The 16,696-nt window shown below is 39.9% G+C and overlaps 1 protein-coding gene across 1 annotated transcript in view; it reads right to left on the bottom strand.

Annotated features, from left to right (window-relative positions):
- ADGRV1 (adhesion G protein-coupled receptor V1) overlaps positions 1-16,696 on the bottom strand; it is a 225,333-nt gene that overhangs the window by 45,938 nt on the left and 162,699 nt on the right. Inside the window, exon 88 of the mRNA XM_026041834.1 lies at positions 3,848-4,005. Within this exon, the coding sequence (XP_025897619.1) occupies positions 3,848-4,005 (158 nt within the window). The remainder of the gene's footprint in view (positions 1-3,847; positions 4,006-16,696) is intronic.

Here is a 16,696-nt window from a genome sequence, read left to right on the forward strand (position 1 = left end):
CGTTTTCCAGACAGGGTAGTGAGAAATGTGCAAACTGCACGTTGACCCAATTAGGAGTTAGCAAATCCTATTTATTTCAGTTTATTCTCAATGACGATCTCATTTTATAATTATATGCTTTCACAGTGAAAGCCCGGGCATAAGAAAATAAGGATGATAAATTCTGTGGGCAGATCCCCAGCCACTGCCAAAACAAATGAGCAATTGACAACAATTACCAAGAGTAGCTCTGTGCTGGCCTAGCTGCCCCGGGGCCATGACATTTTCTTCAAAGGCTGGAAAACACGACAGTAGGGCATGAGCGATGTGACTCTCCGCTCGGGAATGCCTAGGAGAAATGCCTAGAGGACTGGGAAGAGTATCTGCGTGAGACACAAGGAGCTAGAACAAACAGATGAATGTTTGAGTATAAAACACATGAAAAAAAAAAAAAAATCAATGATATCCTTCTAAGAATGAAGGCCTTTTCCACAAAACTATTTATTCATGTGCAAACAGGTCCTCCTCCCTGCCGTTACCAAAGGGCAAAATTTTTCTTTTGGAGCCATATGGCGAAACTCAGCTTTGTTGTCCCTCTGCTAGTAACAAAAATGAGTGGGAGTCCTCTTTAGCATGGAGAGCAAACTCCCTGCTCCTAGCGAGAGCACAAAGCAGCAACGTGCAACACTGCTACTCAGATCCGGGAAGCTGTTCTCACTGTAGAAGACAGCACGTTTCCTGGTAGCTCTGTAAGGAGGCCTTGTTCAAGACAGAGCTGCCTGGCATGGTAAGCTTCAGAATCTTTCAGCGATATAACAATATTTTGACTTTTTTGACTTTTTTTTTTTTAGCTTAGCTACCTGTGTATCCAATTCCTTTGAAAATAACAGCATATTCTGTATCTGAGGATAAACCCTACTGTTTTTATTCCCGTTAAGCTGCTGTGAAAATAAGTAAAAGCCTTCCTCAAGTAGAGCTCAAAAATACAAAATTTCAGGAGATTAACCAAATACCGCTTAAGTGCATTACTCAAGCTTTTCCTGAAAGCTAGAAAACGTTCTGAAGAACTTAAAAAAAAAAAAAAAAGTATTTTCATTTAAATCTGCAAAAAAATAATCACTTGTTTGGTTATATGGTAATATACAAGCTAGTAACATGACTCAGGTTTTTATTGGCAACAATTCTTTCTTACTGACCACACTGAGTGAATCACAGAGTCACAAAATGGTTGAGGCTGGAAGGGACTTCTGCAGATCACTTAATCCACCCCTCCTGCTCAAGCCAGGGTCACCCAGAATACATTGTTCAGGTGTGATTCTTTTGATGACAAAGTCTGAATTACTGCAGAATTCACACTGAGTGTCCCGTCAGCTGTATCACGCAACAGCTGCAAGCATCCTCTAACTGAGAGATTCACAGAAAGGGAGCAAGTACAACTACTACAAACAGTCATATGCAAATAATCTGCATGATTATCTATGTATAAACGATAATTTCACAACTGTATATTCTTTCTCTCTCTGTGATGCTCTCTGGAATTTAAAGAACAGGTGTCCACTACCATATTTGAAAGCATATTCAAAATATTTTTTCTCTGTTTGCAGATTTCTGTACTTAATATAACATAATTGTCTGCAGTTTCTTTCAGCTGGGAGTTTAGCCTCTTTCTAGAGAGGACCACTTGCGTCTTGCAGACAGTTTTGCTTTCACCTTCCCACTACCTGCCTGCATGTCGAAGGGGGAGAAGTGTGGGCACAGATCTTCTATCTGGGGACCAGGAAAGGCACTTTCCCCCTGTAGCAAGTCTTTGTTGTGGGTGACAAGACGGGGAGTTCCTCAAGATGGGCGTGAGCCGCAGGGAGAAGCCAGAGGAAGATGCTGCAGGTGCAGGCAGGCGCCGCTGGGGAGGTGGGTGCCCGGCGCGGGCCCCGAGCCGTGAGCACCCTGCCCAGGACAGGGTGACGCCGCGGGGCCTGCGAGCCCAGCGGGCACCCGCTCCCCACAGCAGCTGCTTCATCTCGGTGTGCAGGGGGGCCATGGTCACCAGACGCCAGTCTTGACAGCAATGAACCGGAGTAGCACTATTAAAAACACCCGATTCTTTACAGAAAGCAACGTCCTTACTGACAGACTGAAACATCTCCTCTTGAGTTTTCATTCCTTCTCACCCCTCAACCTTCTCTCCCCGCCATTTTCTGGACGGAAAGAACCCCCCTAAGTCCTGTGTTAATTCAAGCAGGCTCTTGTTTCACCTCTGCTATTTCATGTCTGGGGACACCGAAGTGTAACACTTGGGTACCGTGTTACACTTCACAGTAGTGAAACTGCTGCTAGTACTTCCTGCCATTTCCCATGCTGACTTTTTACTTACATTGGTCCAACACATAGCATTTGGTTTAACTACTCAGAAGCAGGCTTTACATTACAACACATGAACACGGAATCTCCATTCTTGCAGACAGCAAGAAAAAGGTATTTATAAACAAATAAACTACATTATTCAATGCTAAATAAAGAGTCATCTTTTGATTGTTTCAGGAAGTCCCTTTTCTATCCCCAGAAATAAATGAAAGAATAAATCATATTACATACAAAAAAAGCATGGTCCTGAGGATCATGTTTACAAGCTAAGTTTATCAGAGCTTATCCATACTTGTATAATTCTTATGCAAGTTAATATTCTTTTAAGAAAAAAAAATATATATTTGACAGAATTTCCTGATCATATATCTATAGTATTTATTTTCATTTTCCCCCAAAATAACATATTTCTAAACATCAAATGTTCAAAGTAAAACACACAGAAATCCTCATCTACATGCTGTAATTGTCACTGCAAATCTAAGTACATGATCCTAAAAAAGACAGCTTTTCTTTATAAATCCGAACACCTACTGGACTACTGAAAGGAATTTTGTATTATCCTACATTTCCTTTTAAGTTTAGATGATGTTTCTCTGCAGATTAAGAAAAAAAGATTCAAGAATCCTTTGAAAGTTTATAAAATCTATCTGGTTTCATACAGTTGGGTGAAACCCAACAGGTTTCAGTACAGGTATAATCCCGCTAAAATCTGCATACTTGACTTGCATATAAAACCAATTGTTTTTCCACAGACCCCCATGACAGGAATTATTCTAAGCTTTCCACAGACAGCTAGGGCTGCTGCACTGTTCTGCACTGCTGCGGTTTTATTTTGGGAACATCATTGTATTTGAAATTGTTCTAACAGAACAGACCAACCAACACTTCCTGTTTTGCATGAAACAGAGTTCTTCTTTCAAGCATGTTTCGCTTACAAGTAGCACTAGCAACTTTCAAAACAGAAGCATTAACTCCAAATCCCCCGGCTTGCCGGGACTTGCTCTGACCGGGCAGTCTCCGAGTGCATCTACAGCCCAAGGGAAAGGGCCAGAGGCTGCGCCCAGGCCCTGGGCCATGCAGAAGAGCCCGGCTCTAGCAACCCCTGATCCCAGTCCCACGGGCAGCACGAGACGAGCCAGTCCACGCTGCTTCCTCGGGAGGGCTGTGCACAGGCTGCCCCGAGCCCTGCCGGCCACTCGCTGCAGCCCAAAGCCTTAACAGGGCTTGCCAGGCAGGGCTGCTCCACTGCTTACTAGGCTAGACCACCAGTGATACTCATTTCTTAAATTATCACTTATCCGCACTTGGGTTTCACAGCGAAACACATGCACGACTTTAATCACTGAGGTATTTTCACAGATTTCAAAGGGACCACTGCTTCATCTGAAACGTGTGCTTAGGTATTCACCCAACTGTGGTTTCTGTTGGGGTATTCTGGATAGCTGAAAACTCCCAGAAGTGTTCTGAAAACTTTGTTTCCCTGGAGTTGGCCTGTCTATCATACCTGCAGCATTAGTTCTTCCTCTGAAAATATCATCGTAGGCTTTCCACTGTGGGGTCACCTGGTAGGCGTGAATGAAGACCACAAAAACCACTACCAAGCACATGAGTGGCACCAGAGCAGCTGTGAAGAGAGCAGCGTAGGCATTCGGAATGAAGCACCTGAAGAGAAAATGGAAAATAATGCTGTTGATAAACTTAAAGGTCAACTTGAACAGCAACCAGTGAAATTTCAAATACATATTTTTTTACTTCACAAAAGTCCTTTAACTCTCTTCCCAGAGTACTCTTGATAGGATGCATTGCTTTCCAAACGTTTTTCCCCATCTCCTTATCATTCCTGAAGTAAATTAACATTTAAACTTGTATATCATGCATAGTGTATTTTTTATATTGTATTTTAGGTGTAACCAAACACTGATGAGATTTAAACTCTTGCAATGGAACAAATCATATTTTAACAAACTCCATGCATGCTATATTTATTTGCATATATTTATTTGATGCGATCACTCTTAGTCACCAACGTTTAAAGGGGCATTATGCAACTTTCTATACTTAGCTCCCAAAACCACAAATTCAATTTTGAGGAATATGTTTTTTCAAATAAACGAGCGAGTCTTAAAAGTAAGATAACTATTCCTATTCATGTTTTTGGAAACTACATGTCATTTGCACACTGAGGCCAAATACTCCATCACTCCTATTTTTTTTTTAATTGTTCTGCCTCTCCTTATCCTTCTCAAGTATTAAAGCTGCAATTATTTATACACAGGAGTTCTTGCTGAAAAAAAAGAGTCAAATTATGCATACAAGGCTATGACATGAAAGATAGGGAAATTATAGTAAAATAGAGATCTCTACTCTACAAGGGATCAGGGATTCTATAAACTCCCTTGAGGTCTGAATGTGCTTTACAGCCACTGACCTACACCAGAGATGACGCAGAACTGAGCAGCCCAAGGGACAGCTCGGGAGTCACTGTGTCTAGAGACTGTGTGATCTCTGCTCTCCCTATTAAGAGGGTGTAACTTACCCAGCCCTTCTCTTGGTCAGGTCCGCTCAGTGAGTTGACGCTCAATGCTTGTGTAACACCCATGCTGGACGAGCCTGGGTGCTGGTTACACTCACCATGCACCTCTCTCTCAGGGGTTTGCCTGGGAGCACGTGCACAGCCTGCCCAACAAACCCCACGGCCTCTGCGCCTGCCTTCTAGGCCAGAAGCCTCAACTCAGTGCAGTGCAGCAGCTCCAAAACAGACTCCAACAGAACCTCGGCACCTGCTAGGGCTCTCTTAAGCTCTGCCAGAAACTACACTGTGACACCACCTGACAACAGCACTAAGCAAAAAAAGGAAGCAACACGGAAAAAGGCTTCTCCAGAGTGCAATTAAGGTTGGTTGTTTCCTAGGCACAATGTCTAGTCTGCTTCATTCTCCTATTTTTTAGTATTTCTTAGGTATTCAAATTATCTTTCTTCCCCAAAGTATTCTTGAGTGGTCCCAATTAGCATTATGAATAAAGGCACATTACCATAACTTGCACTTTCAGTAATTATATTGAAATGAAGAATCTTAGCACAAGTATAACCTGTTTTCTGAAAATCTTCTGAATGTGCTGAAATCTGTCTTTTCAATTATAATTCGTGGTTCACACATTCTATCACAAAGCTTTCTGAAAGGTTCAGAGGTTTCTGTGAACACTCCCTTTCAATTTACTTAATGAAAGCTGAGTAAAAATGAAACCCACAGAAATGCATCACTCTTACTAACACCCCTAGGTCTTTGCTCTGAAAAGACACTGAAAAATTACATGGACAGGGAATACCCAGAGCCATATTAATCATTCCCAGGGATTTCAAAATTTACTCTGCATATATTTTTTAAAGATAGTCAACAACTGAAGAAAGACCACTGCTTCCTGTAAGTTTTATTCACACATAGTCCTTACATACTGAATGTTCTTGTTTACGCTAGAAAACATACACAAAGCAACTAAAATATTTACCAATGCTAGTGGAACACATCTTTCATTACCCCATCATGCCATCTGTCAGTTGGAACTATTGTATGTCCCCTCTTCCTACAACAGGAATAGAAGCAGATATCCCAAAACTCCATCAAAGATGAAGATTCACAATATAACTATGTTATGGAAAAAGACCTATAAAGATCGATAAAGATCCTGGGACCAAACTGCATATTTATCAGCATTATTTTTAAAGAAAATTAACTCCTCCTATAGCCTTCAAGCAAGCCCTTTGTTTCTTAGTACATTTTGTAAATTAAGTCTTTTAGCCATGACAGACAGCACCATTGTGCATAACGTAGGATTTTTTTTTTTGTACTTCTGCCTCTGGCGAGTAACTATCAGGTTTTTGTTCAGTGAATTTCAAATTTGAACAATTCAAAAAAAAATTGTCTGGAATTAAGTTGAATAAAATGCTCTTGTGCAACATCTTCTCAGCAAATAGGACTTGTAAAAAATTCTAAATCTGATAGCTTCTTCTGAAACTCATTTTAATAAAAAGTTTCTGTGACTCCCTATGGACACTCTTACTAAATCATTTCCCCTGCATAAATTTGCATCTTTTTCTGACTTTTTTTTTCCTGACAAAGTCTTGTTACAACTTTCATTTCCCTTCTAACACTGACAGACTGATTGCTGCTTCCACTCTTGCTCTTCTGGACGACTATTACCTGACTGGAGACGGTTGTCTTTGACTTTGTTCTCATCCCTGACTTGGTTTTGATCACTAATTTTCTTTTCATTCCTACAAAGTTCTCTTTTCACCTCAACAGTAACATATTCCCATTGACTTCTCCTCCTTCACTATGCTGAGTTGAAGTCATTTCTTTGCACTATCTTCAAGACTGTCCATTCCCCCAAATCTGCAGGGGCAGGCTTTTATTTTTCCTTATATTTTTATAGCAAAAAGGGAAAACAATTGACATGACATGTTCAGAACACTTGATAACAAAGTTACAGAGCTAACATTAAAATAATATTAGCAGTAATGATGATGTTCAAAAAAGTTCAAAATTTTAAAGGAAATAAAGATTTCTTAATAAAAGAAGCACATATTCAGTACAAGCCCCAGCACTCCTTGTTCCCTTCTAAGCAAGAAAGATTTCAAACAGCTCACTGCGTTCAAGGCATATTTTGTGCTATTATTGACATGCCTTGAACTCTAAGGCCTTCAAATACAGCTTCAAATGACTGAAAGCTAAGTCTGATGCTGTATGGCAACTCTTCTGGTTTATCAAATACCTCGTGTCCTCTTTTAGTTTAGTTAGGAGGCAGACGCCACCTTTGCTCTGGCGTTTGTTTTATGAAATCCTCTCTGGAACCACACCTGCATTCATTTATTTATTTGTCTAGGACAAAGCTGAACAACTGTTGAGCTCCTCCGCTGCCTTAGGCAGAGCTGGTGGCAGGCAGAGAGAACCGTGGCACCCTGTGAGTTTGCTCACACCGCTATTGTTATATCAGGAGAGCAAAAGGCAAAGACAGACATATGAATTTTTGCAGTTGTATTTGCATTTCATCACCTCCACGCAGACAAATGAGGCTGTCTACCTAGAAAGGTAATGAAAGTCGTCACCACCTTTACTCAGCAAATTCTCCTCCAAGTGGCGGAAACACTGCTAAAAATGAAAATAGGCAAGTTTGGCTAAAATCTACACTAGTTTCTTAATGTTCACACACTCCAGGCTGTTTCTTAAATAGCAGTTTGCTCCTCTCCAGATTTGGTATTTCTGTGCACTGCAATGTTGGCTTTAGTGTGGAAGAAAGTCACATTCTCTTGTATTAGGTACTACATATTTGTTCTTAGAACATACTGATCCATTTTCTATTAATTGCAAAGCTGTGCAGAGAATGGGAAGATATTTGCAAATAATTACTTGTTTAAAAAATCTTAATCTGACAACATATTTACAATAAATTGTGCCTGACCTGTATGTAAACAACATACTACAATTTAAAATAACACCCTTCTTATATAAACTCAGGATGATATTTATTATCTTTCTGATGTTGTGGGGAGTTTGACAATCAAACCTATCCTGAAAATATTCTAGTTTGGGTTTTTTTTTTTTTTTAATTAAGTGAAAGCTCGGTGTTTTTACACTTCAACATAGTTTTGAGTATAACCCTCAGAGAAGATCTGATCTCTCACGTGGATCTCAGAATCGCCTGCAAACAGTTCTTTGTTCTATGTTTACTTGCAACTTCAGCTGACAAATGGCTCCTATGTGGAGCTTCATCTAGTGCATTACTCCTCACAGGGCTTCACGTTGCTCACTCTGGTTCCTTCTGCATTCCCACTTTCCTCTTGCTTGTTCTGGAATACTGCTGTTCCGTACAACAAATTTCTTTGCATCCTTTGGCAGAAGGGTACAAAATCAAAGCAGTAAGTGTCCAGGTAATTCCTATGATTTTATTTCCCGTTGCTTCCAAGTAGAGGGCCAAATCCATGAATACTGCATGCATGATTCAGGTCCAGTGACAAATTATGGCCTTGGTCACCTACTTTCCCACTGTGAATTAATGCAGAACGGCTCAAGACTCATTTCAGGCCACCACCTAAGCAGAGCATTTTTAAACCAAACCAGAAATAGTTCTGGTTTGCTCTATAACTGCATGGGGGACAATGCAGGTTTTAGCAGCAACTACCTCAAAACAGACTCTGACCTGGGGCTGAGCGTGTCCCTAGCACAGGCCGCCATGCCAGCTGTGCCAACACACACCCCTTCCCAAGTCCACAGCATCAGAATTTAATGAATTCTCAACCTGGAGAGATCAGCCGGAGAGATCATAGCCTCCCACTCTTTGGTGCTTTGTATTGTGACAATAGCCATTTTCCATTAATACATTAAGCAACAAGGTTCATGTTTGCATTGTGATTTATCTTCCATGCCCTGAAAGGGAAAGAAATTTGGGCCATTTTGGTTGTATGTGCTAGATTTTCATTTAAATATTTACTTTTCAATGAATTGATATTAAGAAAACCTGTCAGAAAAGGCATACCTAGCTCAGAATGGAAGGTGGCAACATTTACAATAATCACTAGTTCTTGAGGACACTCACACCAGAGAAATTCATATTTCTAGTGTAGATGAGATTTTCATTACAGAAAATTTCATAATGACAAAGGGCTAGACCACAACCTTAATTCTGTTTGATATATAGTCTTCTAGATATACTAACAACAGACTACACCACACTTCGAAAGCAAGCATTACACTTGTTCCATTTCTGTGGAAGATCCATGTAAAGATCAGATATGGCTGTCCTTGACTATGGTGCATGTTGTAGCACTCAATTTTATTTAGAATTCTTTCTAGGTATTATTACATTGTTACACAGGCATGAAGTTTGCAAGCCAAACAAAGCCTCAAAAAATCTTCACGAATACCAGATGCCACATTGCTATCTAATATTATAGCAAGCATTAGCCTTCAGTCATCACAGATAGAGCTACAGGAACATTTAACACCAAGGAGAAATTGAGAGCATTGTTGAACTACAATCGGACATGGCTCATACTGCTTGGAAACCTTTTACTGAAGGGAATGATATTGTAGCTGATGACTAAAACTCTTTTCTTTCTCCTGACCTGTTCCCTTTAGGTAAAGCCTCAGGTCTATATATCCTGATTCCATCCAAGCAATGGGTATATGGATAGCAGCTTTGAGAACCTTACATACTGAAGGCCAGGGGAAGGTGTATATTATCTAAGCGGTTTTATCAGTATTGTTCATGTGGTCTTAAAGTTATTGTCATGCTTCTTCCTAAACCTCTGCTGCTTCATGCAGAATGCTGAAGTCTCTGCATTGTATCAATCCTTGATAAGACTCCTCCTGTGTTATAGCTCAGTAAATTATAGGGTGAAGCACTGTTTCCTGAACGATTTGATTTGACCTCTCAGAGTTACCTAAAAATGTAAAACCAACCTGAGGTCTTGCATTTATTCCTTTAAGCCTTGACTCAAAGAGCTATGCTGGCATGTAGGGAAAATGAATCATAAGGAGTTTGAATAGGATTTCACAAAATTAAATTAAGGCAAGCATTTTCTTAATCTGTGAAAAAGAAACATTTATAGAAAGATCCCCAAATGGCATAACCCAGCACTGGGATATACAAAACCATATATGTAACTTCTGCCATACAGATATTACTGAATGTCTTCTTGGTATAGGGGAAAAACGTTCTTAAGCTCTTCTAACGTAGCAGTACTACTATTCCACAGGTAGAGAGGAACAGAAATAACTTACAAAGCATTTGAGTAATCATATTAGGTTAATTAGGTAAGATTACCTTGACTAAACATCTGATCAACCTTAGAATCAAGAATTCAGGAAGAAATGATACAGCCAGTCAGCACTGCTTACAGATAACAAATGGTAGAGCTAAAGCTAGAAAACTTGGAAACTGAATCGGAAGTTAAACATATTTCTTTCCTTATAAACACAGCTGATAGAACTGAGATAACAGGACATAATTTATAAACATGCCATGAAAAAGCAGAAATTTCAGCAGCAGTATATGTTCATAACTAGACAGAGATAGTAAAACTATTAATACAAGGCAGTAAAGGCATATGGACTCAGTAAATATTGGTTCTGTGCTTAGAAGCAAATGAGATTATATGCATATCAAATCACAACATCGTACAAAGTCAGGGTTGGAAGAAATCTTGGAGACATTTTCAGATTTCCATCTACTCTAAGGTATGATAAACCATGCCCAACAGTCATTACTGATTGATGCCTCTCTAGCCCGATAACAAATATATAATCTCTCCCAGAAAACTCTTCCAGGGCTTCCTAGTCCTTACCTCTGGCAAATGCTTCCCAATATTTAACTTAGATCTGTCTTGGTGCAGTTCACGCGTGTTACTTCTGGCTTAATTAGCATCAACTTGGGATATTGCTGACACATTTCTTTCCATGCTTGCAATTTGTTAGGATTTTCCTCTCAGTTTTCCTTTAAGCTAAACAGTCCGAGATCTTTCAATAAGCCTGAGCAACTCACATATCCAAGACTGTTGTCAATCTCAATGAATTCTCCACTTTGTTAATACGTATCTTGAGCTGTGGAGTCCAAAGCCTTTGGCAATAACTACTCCGGGTAGATGACTAAAGCACAGAGGCTGCTTTATTCAAGGATATTTCCAAATACGTGACTTGTGTGGCATAGCGTGCAAAGGTGTCGACTCACGCTTAGTTTATCATCTTTTTATGCAGAACTGCAAAACTGCCAGTTATTCCCCATCCTATTTCTGCATAGCTAATAACTCCTGGCAAGATGCAATTCTTTCCACATGTCCCTACTGAATACTGTACTACTTGCTCAGAATGGATCTCAGATGTCAAGATCATTCTGAATTATAAATTGATTCAATATACTTTTTTTCCCAGTGTTTTAATGTAATAATTTGAATGTGTACTCCTTATCCCAGGCTTGCATTATACAAGTTAAATGTAACATTTTCCAGTCCATTAGTAACCACAGATGACACTGAACAATATAATAGAAAAACATTTTTTCATCATGACACCTTGAAAAGTTCCATGCAAGAATCCTGAAAAATATACCTGCCAACAGGATTAGCCTGTTGACACTTGTTTTCAGTATATCTTGAAACACTGGGGAAATTTGAAATCTCTGGATTGTCTCAAAAGCCAGAAAGGGCAACAACATGATCTAACTGATGGCCAAGCCTTTTAACTAGATGTAACTGGACTGATATGAGGCATGATAAAACATTTAATTATGAAGAACTAAAAAAAAAAAACTCAAAATGTTCTTCTGGACAGCATCATCAAATAAACTTTCATTCTTTCATGAGGTTGCAGGTTTGGCTTATAAAAGTAATTGACAGTATTTTGACAGTATTTGCATTACACAGCGGGATGCAATGCAAGGAAAGCAAATACAGAAAATCAACCACATAAACACTAGGGCCCACTGGCGAGCTATCAATTCAGCAGAAATCTGGAAAATACTGCAGTTCCCATTAAACAGAACATGAGTTGTAACTGTATACTGTTGCAAGAAGGGTAGATGTCAGAAGTATGAACAGCAGTATATTCTACAAGACAAGGGAAGCAATGGCTCTGTTCTAGACAGCATTACTAAAATCACAGCAGCAGGGTGTATTTAGTTTTGACATATCTGAAAAAAGGAAGCGTGCGGGAGAGCAATAAGGGCAACCAGAGGTGTCATAAATGTGTTTCCTCAGAAAGACTGATTTTTTTTTTTTTTCTCTCAAAAGGGGTCTTGTTTTAGCAATATCCTACCAGGTAAAGGGCTATCGAAAAGAACAGACAAATAGCATTTTTTCTGTGCTGTAATGTATTTCCCTTGGTGGAAAATACAATGTGTTATACTCCACCGGGAAAGATTTGTATTTGAGAAAACCTCCTAGAAGTAAAAGTGAAGAAGTGGTTTGCTACTGAATGTTGCACAGTGTTGCCATTTGTCTAAAGGAGATTGGATAAATATTTGTCACAAACATGTAGGAATGGTTTGTCGTCTCCCAGAGTAGCAGGGGTAGATCCCTCCACGTTTGTATGGTTTTGTGGTTCTGTGATTCTCTGCTGCATTATCATCTCATTTGAAATCTGTAAAGCTAACCATAACAGACACAACACACAGTAAGAAGCGGCTGGTGACTATCGTAATAGTCACAAAAGACCCTTCTGGCTGATCCATGAGGATCAGGATTAGGGCCAGGAATTCCATTTTAAGAGGATCTCTGGATGTAATTTCTTAAAAGGGCATCCACAGACTAGCATAGGACTTTCAATCCATAAAATTAAAGCTTGGAAAATAAACACACAAAAATACCAAGCATATGCCTTGTGAGGGAAGATGTTAGGCAACTTCTATTTCTGTGCTTGAACTGCTCTTTCCCAACAAAGCCTTTGAGGTGCAGTACTAGCTCAATAAATCTTTCTCCTCTGCTGAACGCTTTTTAAACATTTCACAGTCAATTCACGGAGCCGAGCTCAAAACAGGAAACAGGAAAAAACAACTGAGTTTTATTTTCACTGCAGATCATTTCTTACTTCTGCTCAGCTGAAATGTCTGAGAATATCTATTCTCCTCGATGTTCTTTTAAGACATGACCTCAGAGACTTGAACTCAAACATCAACTGGGACAAAACGGAAATAAGAACAGTGCAGCTCTAAGAAAATGCTGATGTGGCTGCACATTCTGCCATCACTACTTTTCTTCTTTCCTTTTTTTAACTTTTTTTCTTTTAATATTACATTCATAACCAAGGACCAACTGCAAGCTATGTGCACACACAGATACTTGCACACATCCTGAAAATGTGCACTGCAGGTATTTTGCTTACCTCCTATTTTGCATTTGATTAGAAAGTTGCCTGACAAGAGCTTTGCTTATGGTCAGCTTATTTCTATCTGTAATCAACCAAAATGTGTCAGAATCCAAAAGGCATCACAGAATTGCTGGGAAGAGCAATGCTCCAGCTGCACAAGGGGGAACCACACGAGCAGCTGCAGTCTGACAGCGCTGTGTTTGCTTGGCCATCCAGGCCCCAAAGTAATGTTTATCAAAACCTTCGGTTTCGCTGCCGATGTGTCTTGCTTCAGTGATACTGGTTACCAAGTCCATCTCTAAAGCTATGACTAAAACATACAGAGAAGAATTTCAAAACAACTCAGCAGCAGAGATTTGCACCTTTTTTTTTTTTTTTTTTTTTTTCTTTTGCAACAGGCAAAGCACAACACAACAGGCAGGGAAGCATCCCAAGTGTTACATCTTTTTCTCAATCCTCCTGAAAACAACCTAAGGTTTTGGTGCATCCAAAAGACCGTGTGTGTATATATATATATATATATGTATGTATGTATGTATGTGTTATATATATGTATGTTTGCTTGGGTAAGGGCATAGAAAAAGAGGATCTAAGAACAGTTCTCATTCAACAGTGTGGGTGTCTGTCCTGACAAATGAAGGCTGAAGGACAACTGCTCAACTGCAGGAGACCCAGCATAACTGCAAACGCTGGGAGATGCTGGATCCATGACCGTTGGAGCCCATCTGGCCTCTTTACAGTCCCTCATACTGCTCCTCACAATCCGAACACTAGTATTTTTTCCTCTTTCTCTCAGTTTAAAGCAGTAATATGACAATATTTATATATAAATGGAGAATCAGCTAACAGAGTGAAATATGGATTCACTTCACTAGGCTCACTTTGTGATAATCACATCTCAGTAGTCAAAACACTAAATGAGAAAAATATAAAGGAGCATCTAAACACAACCTCTTTTTCTGCAAATTTCGATGTGTCGCAATTTCCAAAACTAGAAAAATTGGATGCTTATATTGGTCCTGTTTCTCTGATAACTTGTTTCTCTAAATGACATTCATCTCTCACCAAAAAATATTAACAGCAAAACTTGATAAAAACAGATATTTGGCTTTTGCATCATTACACAAAGCCTTGGATACCTTGATAAAAATAAGACTCAAAGGCCATGACATCTGTACTGCACTCAAACATTAATGTTCAGATGCACTTTGCATTTTAAATATCTCATTACTTGCAATAACTTTGGACCCATGGTGAGTTTTAAAGCAAAAAGTCATGTGGTATGGGTAAGCCAAAGGCTGCAAGGCAAATACAATGGTATCATAACTCAGGAAGATAGAATCTGTCACTTTTAATGCTTTAAATGCTTCCAAAATCTTTGTACAGGCATACAGAGCAAGGACCTTTGCTCCAACTAGGCTGATTTTTCTACAGGACTGAGCAGGGAAGAACAATTTCACGTTGGTCAGCACAAATTACAGAAGCCTCGGGGTACTTTAAATTGCACTTGGCAGCCCAGAGAAGTTACTCAAGCAGGGGAGGCCAACCAAAAGGTAGCGGGACCTCATATTATGATGACTCTCTAATATGCAAGGGCAAGCAACAAGAAGAACCTCTCAGGAAATAAAGACTTTGTTGCCTGCTCCGCAACAAGCTCAAAATAGCCAGGTCAGAGCCAGCTGGTTATATTTGCATCACGTAACTCCAATAAATGACCTTACATTGGGGTGGAACTGGCAAAAGTTTATACTTGAGTCGAGAGCTCTGGCTAGAGCCTTCACTGCCCACTGCCATGACGGGATGGGGTTGCTCAACTCGTCACATTCTTTGGAAAATCCCTGCCACGCTTTGGAATGATCTGCAAGCAAACCGTGTGATTAGCTCGTGTTGACCAAATTACATGGACAGTACTGAACCATAAACTGACCTCAAGTTCTCTTAAATTGAATTTGCAGTACAGCATTTCAAACTAGCTTGTTTTTTCATTTTGGAAATGAAAAATCAAGGGTTTTCAGTTGGAAAAACCCTCAAAAGTGAACCCATTACACATTGGAAATTTCTAACTAGACAGTTTAGTATTATTAAGTAATATTTAGAGATGTACATGCTCACATTATAAATATTTTCCACATTTCTTTACATAAAGCATGCAGCCAGCTGTGAGTCTTGGTTCCCAAGCCCAAACGTTATGTCCTGACTCTAGGGAAACTAAAGGGAACATGCTGATTACAGGAGGAACCACAAGTTCACTCCTCGGTGTCAATTTAAAGAAAACCGACACTTTTGCTGGAAGCACATTTTGCAAAACAACAAAAAGAAACCTAACATTAGTGCATCCCAATCTCAAAGAACAATCTGTTATGTACGAAGCATGTGTGAAATTCAGGATGACAGACATAACAGTTTTAAATATTATGCTGCTTTCTCTCTGCACAATGAGTATGTATCTGCAGTTATTTAAATAATGTCAGTTCCTGTTGTCTCTAGTTTACAAGGAAAAAAAGCTACTTGTTTAATTCACTAAGTGAATTCTCTACAAAGAAGTGGGCTTTCCATCTAGTAAGGGCAGTTGCTCAGGAAAGCGGAGAACATGTCAGGCCACACAAACGAGAAACGCAGCAAAGCTCGCCAGTTTTGTAACATTTTCTCTTTTTTCCCCACTTGCAGAAGTACAGCATCCGCTGAACTCCTGCCATGAGCTCATGTCAATGCTTGTACTGGCAAGTGAGGAACATTAACATAAAGAAACGCTCTTGCTGATAAATGGACTACGCAATTTTTCCTCTTAAAAAAAAAAAAGGAAAAAAAGTGGTGGCTCCCAACTCTGAACAAGGCAGCCAGAGAATTCCCGCCTCTCCAAGCCAGCTGCCAACACAGGCTGTTGCAGCGTGCAGGGCGCTCTGCCCGCTCGGGGCTCGCGGGCGGCTGCCCTGCGCTCACCCACTTGGGCCTTCAGGAGTTTCCTGCGCCCTGGGCAGCCTAGCTAAGTAGTTCCAGCTCCAAAAGCAGCAGGTCTTACAGTTCATAGCAATTATCTCAACACTTGCTCTTCCGTTTCTACATTGTAGCAGACTTTTTTTTTTTTTTTGGGTTAGGAAAGCTTCTCTAAATCAATGGGATTTGTCACCAGAAATTACACAGTGCGATTCAACCCAGTCGCCTGTATTCACATGTAAAACATCATTGCTTTATAAGCAGTACCAGCACCATCAGTTACTTGCTGAGTAACTATGAACCACGGAAAACAGTGGGAAAACCCAGTCCACGGGGAGCAAAAATGAAGAGGGCCAAGATGCTGTTCTGAAATATGAGAGAACCGGATCTTTAGAAAATTCCACGTGAGCCAGCGCATGCAACAACAGCCTTGTGAATACACCAAGCCCATCACATAGTAGAAGGAAAAGCAATTTTTATCTTCTATTGTAGCTGTTGTTACTGTATAGTTAAACAGACCAGGAACAGGGGGAGAATAAAATTCCTAAGAAACACTACTTTATA

This window comes from Nothoprocta perdicaria, unplaced genomic scaffold (assembly GCF_003342845.1).
Source record: "Nothoprocta perdicaria isolate Ctin4 unplaced genomic scaffold, notPer1 scaffold_295, whole genome shotgun sequence".
Classification (NCBI taxonomy): Eukaryota; Metazoa; Chordata; class Aves; order Tinamiformes; family Tinamidae; genus Nothoprocta; species Nothoprocta perdicaria.